Genomic DNA, 20,225 nt, shown 5'->3' on the forward strand with positions numbered 1-20,225 from the left:
AATTGATTCCCCTTCCCTTAGCCAACTGTTCCTTCTGAGATCCCCCAAAAATACAAATACCTACATTTCTATACAGATATACAATATAATCTGGTCGGTGGTGTCTTTGTAGTAATTGTAATGAAAAATTAGTCTATTCGGATGACTTTCTAGGCTTCATTGTTTTCTGTTTGTGTTATTGATATTCCTCCTATTATCAATTTCCCTCACAAATAGGTAACAGTGACCTTTACGTCTAAAGGTGAGGTCGCACCATGGAGCGATACAGATGCATTATTGTATTTTTAGTCGTAATCACCATCCTTTTCCTAATAATTTCTAGCATCCTGTTTGCGTTTTTGGACACAGCTGCACACTGAGCAGTAAGGTAAAATTATGTATCATACCTGATAATTTTCTTTCCATTAATCATAGCTGATCAATCCATAGACTGGTGGGTTGTGTCCATCTACCAGCAGGTGGAGATAGAGAGCAATCCTTTTGCCTCCCTATATGTGGTCATGTGCTGCCGGAAACTCCTCAGTATGTCGATATCCAAGCTCCATCCGCAGGATTCAGCACTTAGAGAATTACACCCACAAAGGGACACTCTGCCCAGCGCACCACCGCCGAAACGGGGGAGGGGAATTAACCCAGCTCATCCCCACACGAGTGGGGGAGGGGAATCCGTCCAGCTCATCCCCGCGGAGCGGGGGAGGGACACCACACCCGCCGATGCGGGGGGATCTGGCTTATCCTGCAACCGCGGGAGGAGCTGACTGACCCTAACACCGCCGAAGCGGGAGGGGTACAAAGCTGCCCTACTGACGCACGAAGCGGGAGGGAGCGCCAGCAGAATTTAAGTCTCAATCCAGCCCCGTAAAACGGAGGGGAGAGGAATGCAGCAGCTCACTGTAACACAAATTCGTCTCAACTCTTGAAGAATCCATTGAAAAACTTGAACACGAAGTCCTCCTGAACAGGAACTGAAGACTAAACTTGAACCTGAAATGCAACCAGAATATAAACAATACAGATCTGGGAGGGGCTATGGATTGATCAGCTATGATTAATGGAAAGAAAATTATCAGGTATGATACATAATTTTACCTTCCATATCATCATGCTGATCAATCCATAGACTGGTGGGATGTACCGAAGCAGTACTCACCCAGGGCGGGACATAGAAATCCCTGACCGCAACACTGAAGCTCCAAACCGGGCCTCCGCCCGAGCAGCCACAGTCAAGCTGTAATGCCTGGAGAAGGTATGGGCCGATGCCCAAGTTGCCGCCTTGCAAATCTCTTCCAAGGAGACGGACCCAGCCTCTGCCATCGAGGCCGCCTGAGCTCTAGTGGAGTGAGCCTTCAGCTGGATAGGCGGCACCTTCCCCGCGGCCACATAAGCCGCTGCAAAGGCTTCCTTGACCCATCTTGCCACTGTAGGCTTAGCAGCCTGCAGACCCTTACGAGGACCTGCAAACAGGACAAACAGATGATCCGATTTCCGGAAATCATTGGTCACTTCCAAATATCTGATGATGACTCGTCTCACATCCAGATATTTGAGAGCAGAGTATTCCTCTGGATAGTCCTCCCTACGAAAGGAAGGGAGACAGAGCTGCTGATTCACATGGAAGCGAGAAACAATCTTGGGCAGGAAGGAAGGCACTGTGCGAATAGTCACTCCTGCCTCAGTGAACTGCAGAAAAGGCTCTCGACATGAGAGTGCCTGGAGCTCGGAAACTCTTCTGGCTGAAGTGATAGCCACCAAAAAGACTGCTTCCAACGTCAGGTCTTTCAGAGATGCCCTTGACAAGGGTTCAAAAGGCGGCTTCTGCAAGGCTCTTAGCACCAGGTTGAGATTCCACGCAGGCACTACTGAGTGCAGAGGAGGGCGCAGGTGATTAACTCACCTGAGAAAGCGCACCACATCTGGCTGCGAAGCCAGGAAAGCACCCTTCAGGCGGCCCCTGAAGCAAGCCAGAGCCGCTACCTGGACTTTAAGGGAACTGAGCGACAGGCCTTTCTCCAGACCTTCTTGCAGGAACGCCAACACTGAAGAAATTGGAGCAGTGAAGGGAGAAAGTGAGCCTGCTTCACACCATGCTGCTGCAAAGGTACGCCAAACCCTGGCATAAGCAGTAGAAGTAGAGCGCTTCCTCGCTCTTAGCATAGTGGCGATGACCTTGTCTGAGAAGTCCTTCTTCCTCAGACGCTGCCGCTCAATAGCCAGGCCGTAAGACCAAAGGGGGAGGGATCCTCCATCACCACGGGACCCTTATGCAACAGGCCCTGCTCCACTGGCAGCCGTAGAGGATGGTCCACTGAGAGCCTGATCAAGACCGCATACCAGGGACGTCTGGGCCAGTCTGGACCCACCAGGATTATCCGGCCTGGATGCTTTGCCACCTGGTCTAGCACCCTGCCCAACATGGGCCAAGGCGGGAACACATAGAGAAGCTCTTGTGCCGTCCACTGTTGGAGAAGAGCATCTACTCCCAGGGATCGAGGGTCCCGTCCTCTGCTGAAAAAGCGCGGCACTTGGCAATTGGCCGATGACGCCATCAGATCTAGGCTCGGCTGGCCCCAGTGCTTCGTGATGTCCAAGAACGCCTGAGCAGATAGCTGCCACTCTCCGGGATCCAAGGTATGGCGACTGAGAAAGTCCGCCTTGACATTCATGACTCCGGCAATGTGGGCCGCTGACAGCTGTTCCAGGTTCGCTTCCGCCCACTGGCATAGATTCATGGCCTCCTTGGCTAGAGGGGCGCTCTTGGTACCTCCCTGGCGGTTGACATAGGCCACAGCCGTGGCATTGTCCGACAGGACCCGTACTGGCTTCAACGCCAGTACCGGGAGGAACTCCAAAAGCGCCAACCGAATGGCTCTGAGTTCCAGGAGGTTGATAGACCACTTTGCCTCTGCAGGAGACCAGAGCCCCTGCGCTGTCCTTCCCAAGCAGTGGGCTCCCCAGCCCGTCAAAGAGGCGTCCGTCGTGACGACAATCCACTCCGGGGTCACAAGAGGCATCCCTGCAGACAACTTGTCTGTCTGCAGCCACCAGCTCAGCGCCTTGCGCAAAGCTGGGTCCAAGGGAAGGCGCACAGCATAATCCTCCGACACCGGAGTCCAGCTCTGCAGCAGAGAGTGTTGTAGTGGTCTCATATGAGCCCTGGCCCAGGGCACTACTTCCATCGTGGCCGTCATAGAGCCCAACAGCTGCACATAGTCCCAAGCCCGGAGCGGAGAGGCTACTAGGAACTGGTCCACCTGAGCCTGAAGTTTGACAATCCGATTGTCCGGCAGGAACACTCTGCCTACTTGGGTGTCGAATCGAACTCCCAGATACTCCAGGGACTGAGTTGGGCGCAGCTGGCTTTTCTCCCAGTTGATGATCCACCCCAGGGAGCTCAAAAGAGCAATCACCCGGTCCACAGCTTTGCCGCACTCTGCATAAGAGGGGGCTCGGATCAACCAGTCGTCCAGATAAGGATGGACTTGTACTCCTTCCTTTCGCAGGAAGGCCGCAATGACCACCATTACTTTGGAGAAGGTCCGCGGAGCAGTAGCCAACCCGAACGGGAGGGCTCTGAACTGGAAGTGTCGGCCCAGGACTGCAAAACGCAGAAAGCGTTGATGAGGAGGCCAGATGGGAATATGCAAGTACGCTTCCTTGATGTCCCAAGGATGCCAGGAACTCCCCTGCCTTCACTGCCGCTATAACAGAGCGGAGAGTCTCCATGCGAAAGTGCCGAACTTTCAAGGCCCGATTGACCCCTTGAGGTCGAGGATAGGCCGTACAGAACCTCCTTTCTTTGGTACCACAAAGTAAATGGAGTAACGTCCCTTGCCAAGCTGATTTTCTGGCACCGGAACGACCGCGCCCAGGCGGATCAGATTGTCCAAGGTCTGCTGCACTGCCACAGCTTTGACCGGAGACTTGCAGGGAGAGAGTACAAACCCGTCTCTTAAGGGTCGGCAGAACTCTAGCTTGTAGCCGTCTCTGATGACTTCCAGCACCCAAGCGTCTGAAGTTACCCTGGTCTCTGCACTGGGCCATGGACCAGGACCCCGTCATTGGGTACGAGACCCTGGGGGAGGACCGGAGGGCGCACCTCCGGGACGGCGGTCTCTGCGAAAGGAATGCTGCTTGGGGGAGAAGTTCCTCTTGAAGGAAGAGGGGGCAGAGGAGCCCGACTTGCCCGGGCGGTACCGACGGGCTTCCCCTGACCTCTGGTAACCTCTTGCCCTTAGACGTGCCGAGATCGGTCACAATTTTGTCCAGCTCGACCCCAAAGAGCAGCTTGCCTTTAAAAGGCAACTTAGCCAGGCGGGACTTAGAGGCGTGGTCCGCAGACCAATGTTTCAGCCAAAGCCACCGCCGCGCAGAGACTGTCTGAGCCATACCTTTAGCCGAGGCTCTCAAGACATCATACAGTAAGTCTGCCAAATAAGCCCAGCCCGATTCCAGGGCCGGCCAATCAGCCCTCAAGGAAGGATCCGAGGGGGAAGCCCGCTGCACAATCGTCAGGCACGCCCTGGCCACGTAGGAGCCGCAAACTGAGGCCTACAAACTTAAGGCAGCCGCCTTAAAAGGACGACCTTAAGGCCGCCTCCAATCTTCTGTCTTGGGCGTCCTTTAGGGCCGTGCCACCTTCCACCGGCAACGCCGTTTTCTTAGTCACCGCAGTGATTAAAGAATCCACGGTAGGCCAAAGAAAGGCCTCCCGTTCACTTTCAGGCAAAGGATAGAGGCAGGACATAGCCCTAGCCACTTTAAGGCTCGCTTCCGGGACATACCATTGAGCCGAAAATAAGGTGTGCATGGCATCATGCACCTGGAAGGTTCTAGGCGGGCGCTTCGTCCCCAGCATAATGGCGGAGCCAACAGGGGCTGAGGGAGAGACGTCCTCTGGAGAGGAAATCTTCAAAATGCTCATGGCCTGCAGTAACAGGTTGGGCAAATCCTCTGAGCGAAAGATCCGTGCTGCAGAGGGGTCATCCGCTCCATCCGAGCGGGAATCCGTCTCCTCCAAGGAATCCCCAAAGGACCGTTGGGAGAACTCAGATACGCTGCCCTCATCTACATCAGAGGAAACAGAGTCCTCTAAGGCCTGGGAAACCACCCGAGGGCGTTTACTTCCGGGGGCCTCAACCCCTTTATGGACAAGGGAGAAGGGGCAACGTTTTGCATAAGAAAGGCCTGATGCAGCAGCAAAATAAACTCGGGGAGAAACCCCCCAGACTGAGCACTTCAGCAGCCTGGGCCACAGCCCTAGACGCACCCTCAACCGGCGCTCGCAAGAGCGGGGGAGAAACATGCTGCACATCCAAGATGGCGTCCGGCGCAACACTCCGAGAAGGAGCCGCGCGGGAAGAACGGCGCTTAACTTTAGCCGCTTTTTTGCCGTCGCCCAAATCAAGGGCGGCCATGGCATTAACGTCTCCCAGCTCAAGGGCGGCTCAAGAAGAAGCCGTCCGAGCAGAGTGGCCGGCCAAGATGGCGGAGGCGAGCAGCGGGGGATGGGCGCTTATGACGGGAAAAACCGCCGCACCGTAAGGAAGACCCGGGACACTGACCGGCCTCTGAACTGACACCCAACAAGGGCGAATCAGACTTTAAGACCCCCGCATCCCCGCTAACAGCGCACAGGCGGTCCGGGGAGCGATTCTTCGCGCCCTCGCCCTCCAACGCCATAGGCCACATGGAGATCGATCGGGGAACCCCCTGCCCGCTATAAAAAGGTAAAAATGACCTGCTTCTCGCTCCAAGCTGTAACGACCTGGTGTCCCAGTGAGTAGCTGCAATAAACGTTTAAATAAACGTCGAAATAAACGCCCTTAAGGACGTCCAAAATTTTTTTTTTTTTTTTTTTTTAACGGAGCCAGCGGGAGGGGGGAGAAAAGGAGGGACCTGGCGCCACCAGGTTTGCACTTGCTCAAGAAGAGCCCTCAACCCCAGGTACTCAACAGAACCTAAAATTTAGGCTTGGAGACCTAGCCAGAGCTGCTGCTGTGTGTGACCACCACCTGCTGAGATAGAGAACATACTGAGGAGTTTCCGGCAGCACATGACCACATATAGGGAGGCAAAAGGATTGCTCTCTATCTCCACCTGCTGGTAGATGGACATAACCCACCAGTCTATGGATTGATCAGCATGATGATATGGAATATAGTATCATCTGCTGGTTTCATACATATCAGTGGAGCCACACTGCAAGGTATCTTGTGACTGGCCACACCCCAAACATTCAGCTTGCAAACAAATGCTTTATGTATTGATTTACCATTGTATGTGCATCTTTTCCAGACTATAATTAAAATTTCCAAAGAGCTCCACCCCAGCAAAGTTCCATTGTGGGTTATTCTATTGAGTGTTTTTGCTGGACTTCTGATTCTCACCCTACTTATACTAGCACTGTGGAAGGTAAGTCCCATGTTTTTCTTTTCCTAAGGAACACACGGAAACACACACACACATTTTTTTTTTATTTTTATACACAGTACTGATAATTTCTACCACACTATAATGACAGAGTGAATGTCAAACACATAATATGAATAGAATAGGTAAAGGGTGTCATCAGTCCCTAAGGCTTAGATGTCTTAACTGGTATGAAATAAATGCATATTGATTTGTTTACTAAGGGCTTGATATTCAGCCATTGTAGTAAGTGGCTGGTAAGCCGCTTCTGACCACAGGCTGAATTAACACTGAATGTTCAGTGCCATTGCATGTGCAGCTTCCAGCATTGAATATCCAGGCATGTCCACCGACTTGGAAGTTAACTGGGTACTGACTGATATTCAGGCTGGTGCCCAGTTAACTCTTCACATAAATTTGTACAGCTGTTTTACTGTCCTAATTTAAGTTGGTTAGTGGACCTAAAATTAAGTACTATATATGCAATCGATAGTGTTCTGTAAATTCTGTGTAATGCTTGGTGACACGTCCATGCTCCATCCACGTGTACGCCCCTTGCAGTTGTGCAGTAAGGGGTTCTTTTACTAAAGGGTTGGTGCACCTAAATAAATAAAGTGGGCACATTTGTGGCACAAGACACATAAGACATTGCAGGTGCATTCAACTGTAATGGTGATGTTTAGAAAGCTTACATGTGAGCTTACATGTGAAGAATCACACCATGCAGTGAAGGGGGTATGGTGAGACATGGTTTGATGTTGCCAAAATTCTCCACATGTATTCCCCAATTTATAAACAGAACATGCATACATGGAGAAAATGTCTCCATCAGGTTTTGCACCAACTCAATGGAATATACATCTTATAAAGTGCTAGTTTTAACCAAGGCTTAACACAAGGGATTGAGGGGCCCTTTGACTAAGCGACAGTAAGCCCAACGTGGGCTCAGTACCCTTCTCCACCACCGCCAACTCCAGGCTCCGCTCATTCTGTCTTGCCTCACCCTATGCTTGGAACAACCTTCCTGAGCCCATACGCCAAGCCCCCTCCCTGCCCATCTTCAAGTCTTTGCTTAAAACCCACCTCTTCAATGCTGCGTTCGGCACCTAACTCCTACCGTTCAGTGAATCCAGACTGCCCCAATTTGACTGCCCCTATCGGACCGACCGTTCACTTGTCTATTAGATTGTAAGCTCTTTGAGCAGGGACTGTCCCTCTATGTTAAATTGTACAGCACTGCGTAACCCTAGTAGCGCTTTAGAAATGTTAAGTAGTAGTAGTAACCCGGAGCTACCACCAGTGGTAGTTCTGCCTTGAGCACACACAAAAAAATTTTATAGCATGGTGCTAACCTGGTATTACCAGGTTACAGCAATAGCTCTTACCGCCACCTCAGTGGATGGCAGTAAGTGGTTCTCCCCCCCCCCCCCCCCTCCCGCATGGACAGTAAAAGTAATCTTATGGCATGGCCATTTTTTTAGGCGCTTTTTACCTGCTGCGGTATAAAGGGCCCTGGCGCTTGGGAAAAACGGCCCTTGCCGCTACCGCAGGGCCCTTTTTCCTGCAGCTGGGTAGAATGACCTCTAAGAAAATAATTCTCCTCAACTCCCTCCCCCTTCATTGTAATCTCCAAAATGGAAAAAATAAAAATTAGGACCTTGCTATTTAATTAGTAGCACTTACATATATAGGTTTGTATAATGAGCTATGGGCCACCTTTCTTTTACTGTTTCATTGTAAATGCATTATTAAATTTCAGATGTTCATTATATTTTTCTTTGATACTTCACAAATGAATAGTTTTGTTATTAGTAGAGGGGCAGTAAATCTGTATTTCAACATTAATTCAGTAAGCCTGAAATCTGTAATTACTACTACTACTACTTAACATTTCTAAAGCGCTACTAGGGTTACGCAGCGCTGTACAATTAACATAGAGGGACGGTCCCTGCTCGAGGAGCTTACAATCTAAGAGACAAGTGAACGGACAGTCCGATAGGGGCGGTCAATAGCAGTAGCTTTATTGGTCTCATTAACAGGCTTATTTTGCTGTTAACAAATGTCCAGGTCTGTTTTAAGACTTTACGCAAGCAGATAATTATTTCTTAACAGAGGTGTAAGTTTTTGTCAGAGTGGTTCTTTGTAATTGGGAGGCGGGGCTAGTGCTGGGCAGACTTATACGGTCTGTGCCCTGACAATGGCAGATACAAATCAAGGTAAGGTATACACAAAAAGTAGCACACACGAAATTATCTTGTTGAGCAGGCTGGATGGACCGTGCAGGTCTTTTTCTGCCGTCATCTACTATGTTACTATGTAATCAATGAGTTGAGAGCTTAATAAGGAAAAATCAGTTAATAAAATTTCAGTATCAAATTAAGCAGTGCACAAGTTTTGATATAATCTACATTGGTAAGGGAGTTTATTATGAAGGGATACCAATGCATATTGTAAAGATGGGGAGCATTGGATATATATCATAATTCTGAAAAGTGCATTCTACTTATGACATTTGTGATTTCATCTGTAGCCCCTCTTTACATAGAAAGTAGAGATCTGAATTGAGACATCCTGGTTGAGGTATGCTTAGTTTCAGTGATAATCTTAGAAAGCCTCTGCTGACATAGAGCCTTTTCTAAAATACGCACAAGAGTACATGTGTATTTGCCAGAACATGCAGCAGGAGCAGCCATTTATAGATAGATAGATAGATAATATGTGTGTGTATAGATAGATATACACATTAAAAAAATGAACAGCATGAACCTGGCAGCTTCCACTTGGAGGTAGTGCTCCTCTTTCACATTGAGCACCTTCAGTTTACAGACCTACATATGTAAATGCAACCAGTATAGTGTTGAGGCCTCTATTTGATCTTAGTTTCCTTTTGGGGATGGAAATAAACTGCATAGGATTAAAGGGACATGATGCCCTAAATCTCTAGTGCAAAGCCTGGCCAAAAACAAGTGCTTTTTTAAAAACCTATGTGTACCTATGAGCTAGTGTAAAATCCAAGATGAAAAATTTCCCCCATATGTTGTATGTATTCCCTTAGTAAATTGGAGAATACACAAATAGGGGTAGATATAACTAAGGGGGGGGGGGGGTCCTGGTTAAATTGCTTGTGTGGGGCTAGCCATTAATTTTCAGCAGTACGTCCCCGGATAGTGCCGCCGGATATCAGCACTAACCATGAAACTTGAAGACGATGATTTTTGAGTGATCTGGGTGTGGAATTGGTGTTTATGCGGTCAAGTGCCAGTATTCAGCACATAAGATAACTGGTCAAACAGGACCGTATAAAACACAGTCCCATCTTTGCCTGATTTAACTTAAAGCGGTTAAGTGCTGAGTATCGCACCTAACCGGATAATGATAGCTGGCCGCACATACCTAAATATTCAATGCCAGTCCAGACATGGCCTGGCATTGAATGTTCAGGCATAATGCCAGCGGTGGTCAAAAAAAACACTGACCTCTGCCGGCTGAATATTTACCCCATAGATTTTATCCTCTCCCAAACTATGCTCAAATCATGTCCCCTTGAAATCTGTATAGGGTGTGAATCTTTTAACAATTCTGTATTCTCATATCAAACAGTACATGCTTGGAGCAATTTACATATGACCATTAAAGAAGAACAAAAATATCTCTCCATAAGAAAGTAAAAACTTTTCTTTTCAACAAAATTTTCATTACAAAATTTTAGGATTTATAATTTTTTGGATAATTGTTTGTTTATTTTTAAAGTTGTAATTGTATTGGTTAAGCTTTATTTGTAAATCACCCCGGACCTTTTTGTTGCATTGTATTATATCTCCATATGTAAATAGCAGCTTTTTGAAATTGATATTTACACATGTATGTGATATAATCTATAACTGTCATTATTTACTTAGGGATATGTTTCTAAAATAACAGCCATAATGAAGTATACATAATTTGGAAGACCACAGACAAAAAATAGAAATAAAATTTAGAAACTTTGTAACTAATGATTATATTCAATTTTGCAGGCTGGATTTTTCAAAAGACCTCTGAAGAAGAAAATGGAGGAAAAGTGAAATGTATGTCAGCAAAATGTAAGGTTACAACCATTAATTTTTCTCAGGCCTTCAATCAACATGACACAATTAATCTATGCACCTTGTGTATCCAAAGGCAGATTATTTAATCACACTTTTGAAAACTTCAAGGATGACTGTTCTGTACCAACTAAACTCAGAATTCTGCCGACATAGAAACTACAGAATCAGTTTTTTTTTTCAAAGTAAATACATGTAACATTTCAGCGAGCACCAAATCTTCGTTATTATGCTGAAGTATTTTTACTGTGCTTGATAAAGTTACACCGTTGTCAGTATGGGAAGTAGAAGGAATCAAGAAAAAAAAAACGGGAGGTATTGTCTGCTTTTAACATGGTCCTGATTTCTCCAAAGCAGACATGACGAGAACTTATACACCACTGAGCCAAAGATTTGATATCTTAATGATAAGTTACATGGGAAGGTCTTGAACCAGCAAAGATCACTGCCTACCACTGTGTGAGTTATAGTGTATTTGACATGGATTCTTATACAGTAGAAGATTTGATATCCTTCTTCTCTTCAATGTCTGACCCACACATCTAAAGATGTATGCCAACCCATATTCTTACTACATGGAAGCAACAACACATTTTTTCTTCTGATTTTGAGCAAAACTGTTATTAATAATTGTGTGCACTCCTTTAGACATTATGGAGTTCTATCCTCCCAGGTGCTCTGCTCCATGCTGGGCCTACAGGAGTTCTGGTTGGGGAGTTGTGGGTCTTTGATATGCTCAAGAGAGGACTGGAGAACCTTTGGCATTGAAATATAGCATCTGTGGTTCCTATGAAACTTGAAATAACAGAACATGTATTTAGATGAAAACTGTTTTCTTCTTTGAAAGGTTGAACTATGTGTTCCACATTATGCTGTTACATATCTGGGCAACATTTTAACTATAAGCTTCCTCTTTTAAATATCTCTACTATAAAATCAAGAAATATATTTATTCTGTACATAGAATAGATTTTAAATGACTATTTTATTAAGCTGGTTTCTAATCTGATTTCCTATAAAGAAGTAAACTCATATGATAAGCAAGGTTTACTTTGTCCATAAGCCTCAGTTTGGCAGATGTATATTCAGGTGACAGGAAGAATAATTAGGTCTCTCTCTGGAGCAGATAAACATGGGTACAGTCCCTCTATACCAGTTTTTGTTACTGTAAGTTATCTGCTCTAGAAATGAATATTGTTATTTAAATAAATACATGTATATTTAAGGAATTTGAAATAGCATAGTTTGAGATATTTTCTAAGGTTTAGAAATGGTTAACATGGAAATTATATTGTCTGTACAGTAACAGAAATCTTCTAATACATTTTTCTATTGTTCATTTCTCCCATGCTTTTAGAATACCATCCATAGATGGCATACATAGAGCAGTCCAGCACTGCTCACTGATTGAGTGCTGGAGAGAAGTCTGCTCAGAGACAGAACTTCAACACCTCTGTTTCATAAGCAGGGATTACTTTGAATGTGATACCTGTCTTCCCTCCGGTCTCAAAGTTCATGCAGGTCACCTCCATAATGGACAAGACCTGCTATCACATTGGACAAAAAAAAACCCCCTCAAAGTTGAGACTTATACTCCAGATAATGTGGCCAAATCATAGGAACATAAGCATTGCCATACTGGAACAGACCAAAGGTCCATCAAGCCCAGTATCCTGTTTCCAACAGTGGCCAATCACAAGTATCTGGCAAGGTCTCAAGAGTGAAAAAGATGTTATGCTGCTTATCTAAGAAATAAGCAGTGGATTTTCCCAAGTCCATCCTAATAATGGCTTATGAACTTTTCTTTTAGGAAATTATCCAAACCTTTTTTAACCTTCTAAGCTAACTGCTCTTATCACATTCTTTTGCAGAAAATTCCATAGTCTAATTACATGTTGGCATTTTCATCTCACAGTACATTAACTTCATTGCATTAATCTTTCCTGAAGCTTTATCGCAGTGCTAACACTCATTATAGTTTAAAGAACCACTGTAAATATAACTATGAAGGTAGACTTCCAACTTACTTTATTAAAACTGTTAATAGATGCTTATCGAGTTCCCTTGGTAATAATTCACCTTTCCATACAAGGAAACCATGGTTGTCTAATTGTTCAACTGGATTGTTCTAATTAGTGTAGTTTAATTCCTTCCCACCCACCCAGTTCCTGCCCACCCCTGGCCTGATCTCTGATTTATAGGCCCTTGAACTAGAAGGCTGGAAAGTTAATTAGGGCATCTCTATCAGCCAGCAATTAGCTCTTGGAAATAGTCTACTTAGATCAATAGAGGGGAACCTACAAATAATAAAAACCCTAAATAATAACATAGCCTAGAACATAACTAAAATTGTAGAGGACTTGAATCTACAAATTTCTACTCCATTAGCAACTTAATTAAGAAATTATCAATAATAAGATGCAGACAGTAATCTGGCAGTGAGATGGGAGATATCCATTCTTTTACACTGAGTGTCATATGTTTGATTATCTCCCAGTTGATGAGAGGTCATATGTGTGTACTTGGCGAAAAGAGTTCCTAACACTTAGAGAACGAGTCCGATCCCTGGAGTCTAGAATAGCAGAATTGGAGGAGCTGAGGCAGACAGAGGTATATAGAGGAGGCCTACAGGGACATAATAGAGAAGCTCCACCTCTAGTCTGGCAACCTCTGTGCTGCCGTGGAGGAGAAAGGTCACCTGAAGGGAGAGCATCCCCTTGGAGAGGCAAAACAAAATAAAAATTCTGGAATTCAGCATTGTGGAATCTGTATAGACAGAAATCCCCTTTCTGTATAGACAGAAATCCCCTTTGTGAAGGGAAAGAATATATGTACTACTGTCCGCCAGGCCAGAACAATCAGACAGATGAAGATATGTTAACAGAAATTAGAAAAGCTAGCAAAGTTGGCAACAATATAATAATGGGAGAGTTCAATTACCCCAATATTGACTGGTTAAATGTCACATCAGGGAGTGCTAGGGAGGTGAAATTCCTAGACGTAATACATGACTGCTGCTTGGAGCAACTGGTTCAGTAACTAACAAGAGGGGGAGCTCTTGTAGATCTAGTACTTAGTGGACTTTAGTACAAGAGATAATGGTGTTAGGTCCGCTGGGAAGCAGTGATCATAACATGATCAAATTTGACTTAAATGGTGTGCAATCACTAAGGAAATCTACTGTAGCAGCATTTAATTTTCAAAAGGGTAGCTACAATAAAATGAGAAAAACTGTTAAAAAAAAAAAAAGCTGAAAGGACTTTAAATCAAGAATGGATGTTTAAAATACCATTTTGGAAGCCCAAATCAGATGTAATCTGTGTATTAATAAAAGTTGGGGGGGGGGGGGAAAGCAAATTACAGCCAGCATGGTTAAAGAGAGAAGTGAAAGAGGCTATTGTAGACAAAGAACATCTTTCAGAATATGGAAAAAAAGATCCAAATGAAGAAAACAAGAAGCAACATAAGCACTGACAAGTTAGATGCAAAGCATTGATAAAGGAGGCTAAAAGAGAATACGAAAAGAAACTTCCTTGGAAGCAAAAAATCGTAGTAATAAGTTCTTCAGGTATATCGGAAGCAGAAAGCCTGTGAGGGAATCCTTGGGTCCATTATATCATCAAGGAGTAAAAGGGGCACGGGAGGACAGGGCTATAGCAGAGAAGCTGAATGAATTCTTTGCCTCAGTCTTTACTGAAGTAGATGTAAGAGATCTACCTGTACCGGAGATGGTTTTCAAGAGTGACAATGCAGAGAAACTGAAAGAAATCTCAGTGAACCTAGAAATGTACTGAGCCCAATCGACAAATGAAAGTGTAGTAAATCACCTGGACCAGATGGTATACACCCCAAGGTTCTAAAAGAACTCAAATGTGAAATTGCAGATTTGCTGTTAGTAATCTGTAACCTGTCATTAATATCGTCCATAGTGCCTGAAGAGGGTGGCCAATGTAACAGCTGTTTTAAGAAAGGGATCCAGTAAGCCTGACATCAGTGCCAGGCAAAATAGTGAACAAAATCACTGAACACATAGATAAACATGGTTTAATGGGACAGAGTCAACATGGATTCAACCACGGGAAGTCTTGCCTCACCAATTTGCTTCATTTCTATGAATGCGTGATTAAACTTGTTGATAAAGGTGAGTCGATTAATGAAGTTTATCTAATTTTTCAGAAAGCATTTGAGAAAGTCCCTGATGAGAGACTCCTGAAAAAATTAAAAACCTACAGGATAGAAGTCAATGTTCTGTTGTGGATTAGGAATTGGTTGATGGATAGAAAACAGAGGGTAGGGTTAAATTGCCAGTTCTCAGTGGAGGAGGGTGAATAGTGGAATACCCCAGAGATCTATACTGGAACCAGTGCTATTTAACATACTTAATGATCTCGAAACAGAAATGAGTGGTGGTTAAATTTGGAGATGACAAAAAAAACTATTCAAAGTTGTTAAAGTGCATGCACATTGTGAAAATTGCAGGAAGACCTTAGGATGTTGGTAGATTGGGCATCCAAATGGTAGATGAGATTAAATGTGGACAACTGCAAAGTGATGCACATTGGGAAAAATAATCCAAAATAGGAGTCTGCACTCAAGAAACAGATGTAGGTGTCATTATGGACAATACGCTTAAATCTTCTTCCCAGTGTGTGGTGGTAGCCAAAAAATCAAACAGAATGCTAGGAATTATTAGGAAAGGGATAGAAAATAAGACAAACAATATTATAATACCTCTGTATCACCCCATGGTGCGAGCACACCTTGAGTATTGTGTTCAGTTCTGGTCGCCGTATCTTAAAAATGATGTAGCAGGATTAGAAAAGGTTCAAAGAAGAGTGACCAAAATTATTGAAGGGTTGGGGCTCGTTTTATATGAAGAAATTCAAGAGGTTAGGACTCTTCAGCTTTGAAAAGGGAGGCCTGAGGATTTGATAGTGAATGGTGTAGAATGGATAAACATAAAACAATCGTTTACTATTTCAGCAAGTACAAAGACTAGGTGGCACTCAAGGAGGTTACAAGGTACTTCTTTTAAAATGAACAGGAGGAAATATTTTTTCACTCAGTAGTTAAGCTCTGGAACTCATTGTCAGAGGATGTGGTATCAGCGGTTAGTATATCTGGGTTTAAAAAAGGTTTGGACAAGTTCCTGGAGGAAAAGTCCATAGTCTGCTATTGAAATAGAGATGGGGAAAGCAACTGCTTGTCCCTGGGATCAGTAGCATGAATTTTGCTACCATTTGGGATTTTGTCAGATACTTGAGACCTGAATTTGGCCACTGTTGGAAGCAGGATACTGGTCTAGATGGACCATTAATCTGACCCAGTATAGCTGTTCTTTTCTTCTTATGTTATGTGCTTACCTGTTTATATTGAATAATATAATAATATATATCCACTATAAATATCATGTAAGTTAGTTTAATTTAGATTCATATATAAAGGTTCTCTATGTGAAGTTTGCATCAGCTCATTAGGCTTCCAATATTCAATGGAGTTTGTACCACTAAAAGCATACAACCTGTTTTTCTTTTTAGCAAAAGCCTGTTATGTATGTTATAGTACTAAAGCATTTGCAGTAAATCAATCCCTTTGAATTTTTTAAAGATAATTTTGAATTTTTTAAAGATATTGCACTGGCTACCAATCAAGGAATGAATAGCCTTCAAAATTTGCACTCTGGTTCACAAAATAATCCATGGTCTGGCCCCAACCTACATGACCGAACTTATCGACTTACCAACTAGAAACATCATCGAATCATCAAGAATGTTTCTAAACCTGCATTACCCAAACTGTAAAGGACTAAAATACAAATCAACATATGCATCCAGCTTTTCCTACATTTGCACCCAGCTCTGAAACGCTTTACTACTACTATTACTTATCATTTCTAAAGTGCTACTAGACGTACGCAGCACTGTACACTTGAACATGAAGAGACAGTCCCTGCTCGAGAGAGCTTACAATCTAATTAGGACAAACAAGACATAAGGGAATATTAAAGTGAGGATGATAAAATAAGGGTTTACCTAGAAACATTAGAACTGTGAACACCCATCTAAAATTTCGAAAAGACCTCAAGACTCACCTCTTCTGGAAAGCCTACCCTGCAGACCCGAACTAATTCATGAACAATGCATCACATCTTTCAATCTAAGAAATGAACAATGCCCCTTTCACATAATCCTATTACTTCAAACTGTACGAAATTTACCACTCCAGTTATAATTAAGTGTACTTCTACCCTTATCCTACTCTGTATTGCTCACTAGAAGCTGTAGTCCCATCCCCGGAGACTTATCAACCTCATTGGGATTGCTTCTCTCTATATGCTACTATATATTCGTCCCAGAGTTGTATTCTGTTTTCCGGAACCTTATCCACTTCCTTGTACCTACTTTTACTCTATTTTCCACTCTGTATATATTCCCAGAGTTGGTACTCTCCTCTCTGGAACCTGTAAGCCACATTGAGCCTACTGCTATGCGGGAAAATGTGGAATACAAATGTAATAAATAAATAATTTAAGAACCAGTTACAAGCAGTGAAAAATGAGAAATTCAACCTAGCCAGGCCACCATCAAGAAGTTATCCCAGACATCAGCCAGTATCAGTGTCAGTGACCAGATAACTAATCAGACAGATTGAACTGCTTTTTTTATGCAAGTGTCATAGCTATAAGCTATAAGTGGAGGAGTAGCCTGGTGGTTAGGGTGATGGACTCTGGTCCTGGGGAACTGAGTTTGATTCCCACTTCAGGCACAGGCAGCTCCTTGTGACTCTGGTTAAATCACTTAACCCTCCATTGCCCCAGGAACAAATAAGTACCTGTATATGTAATCCGCATTGAGCCTGCCATGAGTGGGAAAGCGCGGGGTACAAATGTAACAAAAAAAAAAAAGAAGACTAACTAAAAGCGTGTAAACCATAGATCTCTAGCTTGATACCACTTACTATTAAGCCAGGAGGAGAACCAGAAAGTGCCAATGATAGTACAGCTTCAAAACTGTACAGTTACTAAATAAGAAAGCCTCAGTGCTTTTATAGGTTAAGATCCCCTTTTTACAGGGAATACACTGATCAGAATTGAGTTGTTCAAGTGAGGTCATGCTAAATTCCAGTAGTATTGTAGAAGAGGATCTGCCAATGCAGAGCCTTTTCTAAAATTCCCGTGGACTGCTTGTATGTCTGGCAGCACATGCAGTGGGAAAAGCCATTTTACAAGGATATACATTGAAAATAAAATGAATAGCTCAGACTTGCAGCTTTCATGTGGATTGGTCAGCATGTATATGTGGAATTGGAGGAGCAGCCTAATGGTTAGTGCATTGTGTTGAGAGTCTGAGGAACTGTACTCTTCCCACCGCAGCTTTTTGTGTCCTGGGCAAGTAACTTAACCTTTCATTGCCCCAGGTTAAAAACTTAAGATTATGAACCCACTAGGGACAGAGAAAGTACATATATGTATTATATGTATACCACTTTAGTTGTACCACAGAAAGTCAAAATATCAAAATCCATGATCCCTTTGACCTCTTACCACATGCAAGTGGTATCATTTCCATGTATAGTTGCCCCATTTTACAAACCCATGCTGCGAGGCGATGATTTGCATGCAAACAAGCTAAGCAGCAAACAAGAAGTATGCCAGCAAGTGTGGACTAGACAATTTATTATAACAAACCCCCAATGTGGCCACATTTCACCTTAAAAGGCTGCATCAGGGATACAGCTGTCAATAAAGACATATGCAGTAATCAAAATCATAGAAAGGTGGTTATAAAACAAGATGCAGACTACCTTGTTCCGAGTTCTCTTAGGTCAAACAGTCAAAAGTGAACTCCTATCTTGTTGCCCTACTCTAAGACCTTCCCTAATGTTTGACTGGGTAACCCCTATCCTGAAATCTGGCAGTCATCTCTCTAGCCTGGTATTCTGCATCTTGTAGCTCAGAGCATATTCTTTTTAATGCTCAGAAACTGACTATAGAGTTAAATTACACTTGATTGCAATATACTGGCAACTCTTGTAGGGCAATATCTTGTTTACATCTGTGGGTTTATGATACATGGTAGTCTTAAATGTGCCCTTCATGTATTTTATCTTGATGCCTAAAAAGGAGACCTCATCCTTGCTGTAGTTTTAACTTTGAAGACCGTTTCTATAAACAGATTAAAGGTACCGTTATGGGGGCCACTATGGCCGCCTCCATAGCCAGTATATATATTTTGATGATTTGGAGTGGTGGAAATGAATATCTAGCATTCCAGACATGGTTGAACACTAAGGACCACAATTTGAAGTCTGAGATAAACTACAGTAAGGATGAGCTCTCCTATTTAGAAATCAAAATTAAATATGTGAATGGAACATTTGGCTGATTTAGGGGCTTATTCTCAAAAGAGAAAAAAATCTTGAAAATGACATAAAGTGGCATTGAGAAAAATGCCCAAATCGTATTTTCAAAACTCAGATTTTAGACGTTTTTGAAGTGCATGCAAATCACAAGGGGGAGTGTTGGGGGCAGGATGTGGCACTCCGAAAACTTGGAATTCCCATAGTGGAACAAAGCAAAAGCATCCAGGGCTAAAAGGTAAACATTATGGTCTAGACCTGTTTCAATCACAACTAAGTCACAAAAAGGTAAATTCCAATTTGGAAAATTTTCCACGTTCACATATATTTCTTTGAAAAGTGAGGCATGCACATAGATTTTAGTCCCGCCTAAGCCATACCCAAACCATGCTCAAGCCCCACACCCCTTTGAAATTGGCATTTATATGTATATGCTGTTGTTTACACATTGAATATGGTTCTAAAATAACAGCCTATGTGTGTTTAAAATCTCTAAACTAATCTAACTGCTCATATATATGCAGTACCATAACATAATCCTGATTAGATAATCACAAATATATCATCACATAAGAAAATAATTAAACGCAATGTAGTTTGAATTTTAAAAAGTGCAGGGGGTAATGTTCAAACACATTTTGATATGTAAACTAGTGTCTCCTCCCCCTTGGAAATGGGCTTTTATTATATTGCCCACACTGTGTGAGTGAAGGTTAATGTTTACAACCTGCATGTGTTCTGAAGTGCAGGATTGAGGTGGGATTTGTATGCATGTAACTGTTTCATTTTCAAAAGTATGCACATATTACTTCAGAAAAATAGTGTGCAGCAAACAGCAGGTATAAATGTGTGCACCTCATTTTCCTGAGAGAAATTTCAAAGTGGGGCCAAGCACATACTTTGAAAACCTGGAAAAATCCACATAATTAAGAGTGCATGCCTATTTTCACTAATGCAGGCATTTGTAAAATTCCCTCCCCACTGTCCACCATGTATATTATTGCTTTTTGCTATGCTGCGTTAAAATTATATTTTACTGTATGATGATAATGTAATATAATTAAAAGCTTGACTCTTCACTCTGGAATGTGAAAATTAACCTGGTCAGTTATGATTCTACTAAATATTTGCCCTATGAATTTTATATGTTGAAACCATTATAGTTTATAAAAACTTCCCTTAACAGAATTGCAGTTTGTTATCCCAGTTGTAAAATTCGTACTGTATAACTACTACTACTACTACTATTTAACATTTCTAGAGCGCTACAAAGTGTACGCAGCGCTGTACAAACACAGAAGAAAGACAGTCCCTGCTCAAAGAGCTTACAATCTAATAGACAAAAAGTAAAACCATGAAAGCCACTGAAATTGT

General features: G+C 43.2%; 1 protein-coding gene across 1 annotated transcript in view; it reads left to right on the plus strand.

Moving 5' to 3' along the window:
* The window catches only part of ITGA1 (integrin subunit alpha 1), a 409,880-nt gene extending 397,766 nt beyond the window's left edge, over nucleotides 1-12,114 (plus strand). The window contains 2 exon segments of the mRNA XM_030193116.1: nucleotides 6,295-6,411; nucleotides 10,425-12,114. Of these exon segments, the coding sequence (XP_030048976.1) occupies nucleotides 6,295-6,411; nucleotides 10,425-10,472 (165 nt within the window). The 3' untranslated portion in view covers nucleotides 10,473-12,114.
* The last annotated feature ends 8,111 nt before the right edge of the window (nucleotides 12,115-20,225 follow it).

This window comes from Microcaecilia unicolor, chromosome 2, assembly GCF_901765095.1.
Source record: "Microcaecilia unicolor chromosome 2, aMicUni1.1, whole genome shotgun sequence".
NCBI lineage: Eukaryota > Metazoa > Chordata > Amphibia > Gymnophiona > Siphonopidae > Microcaecilia > Microcaecilia unicolor.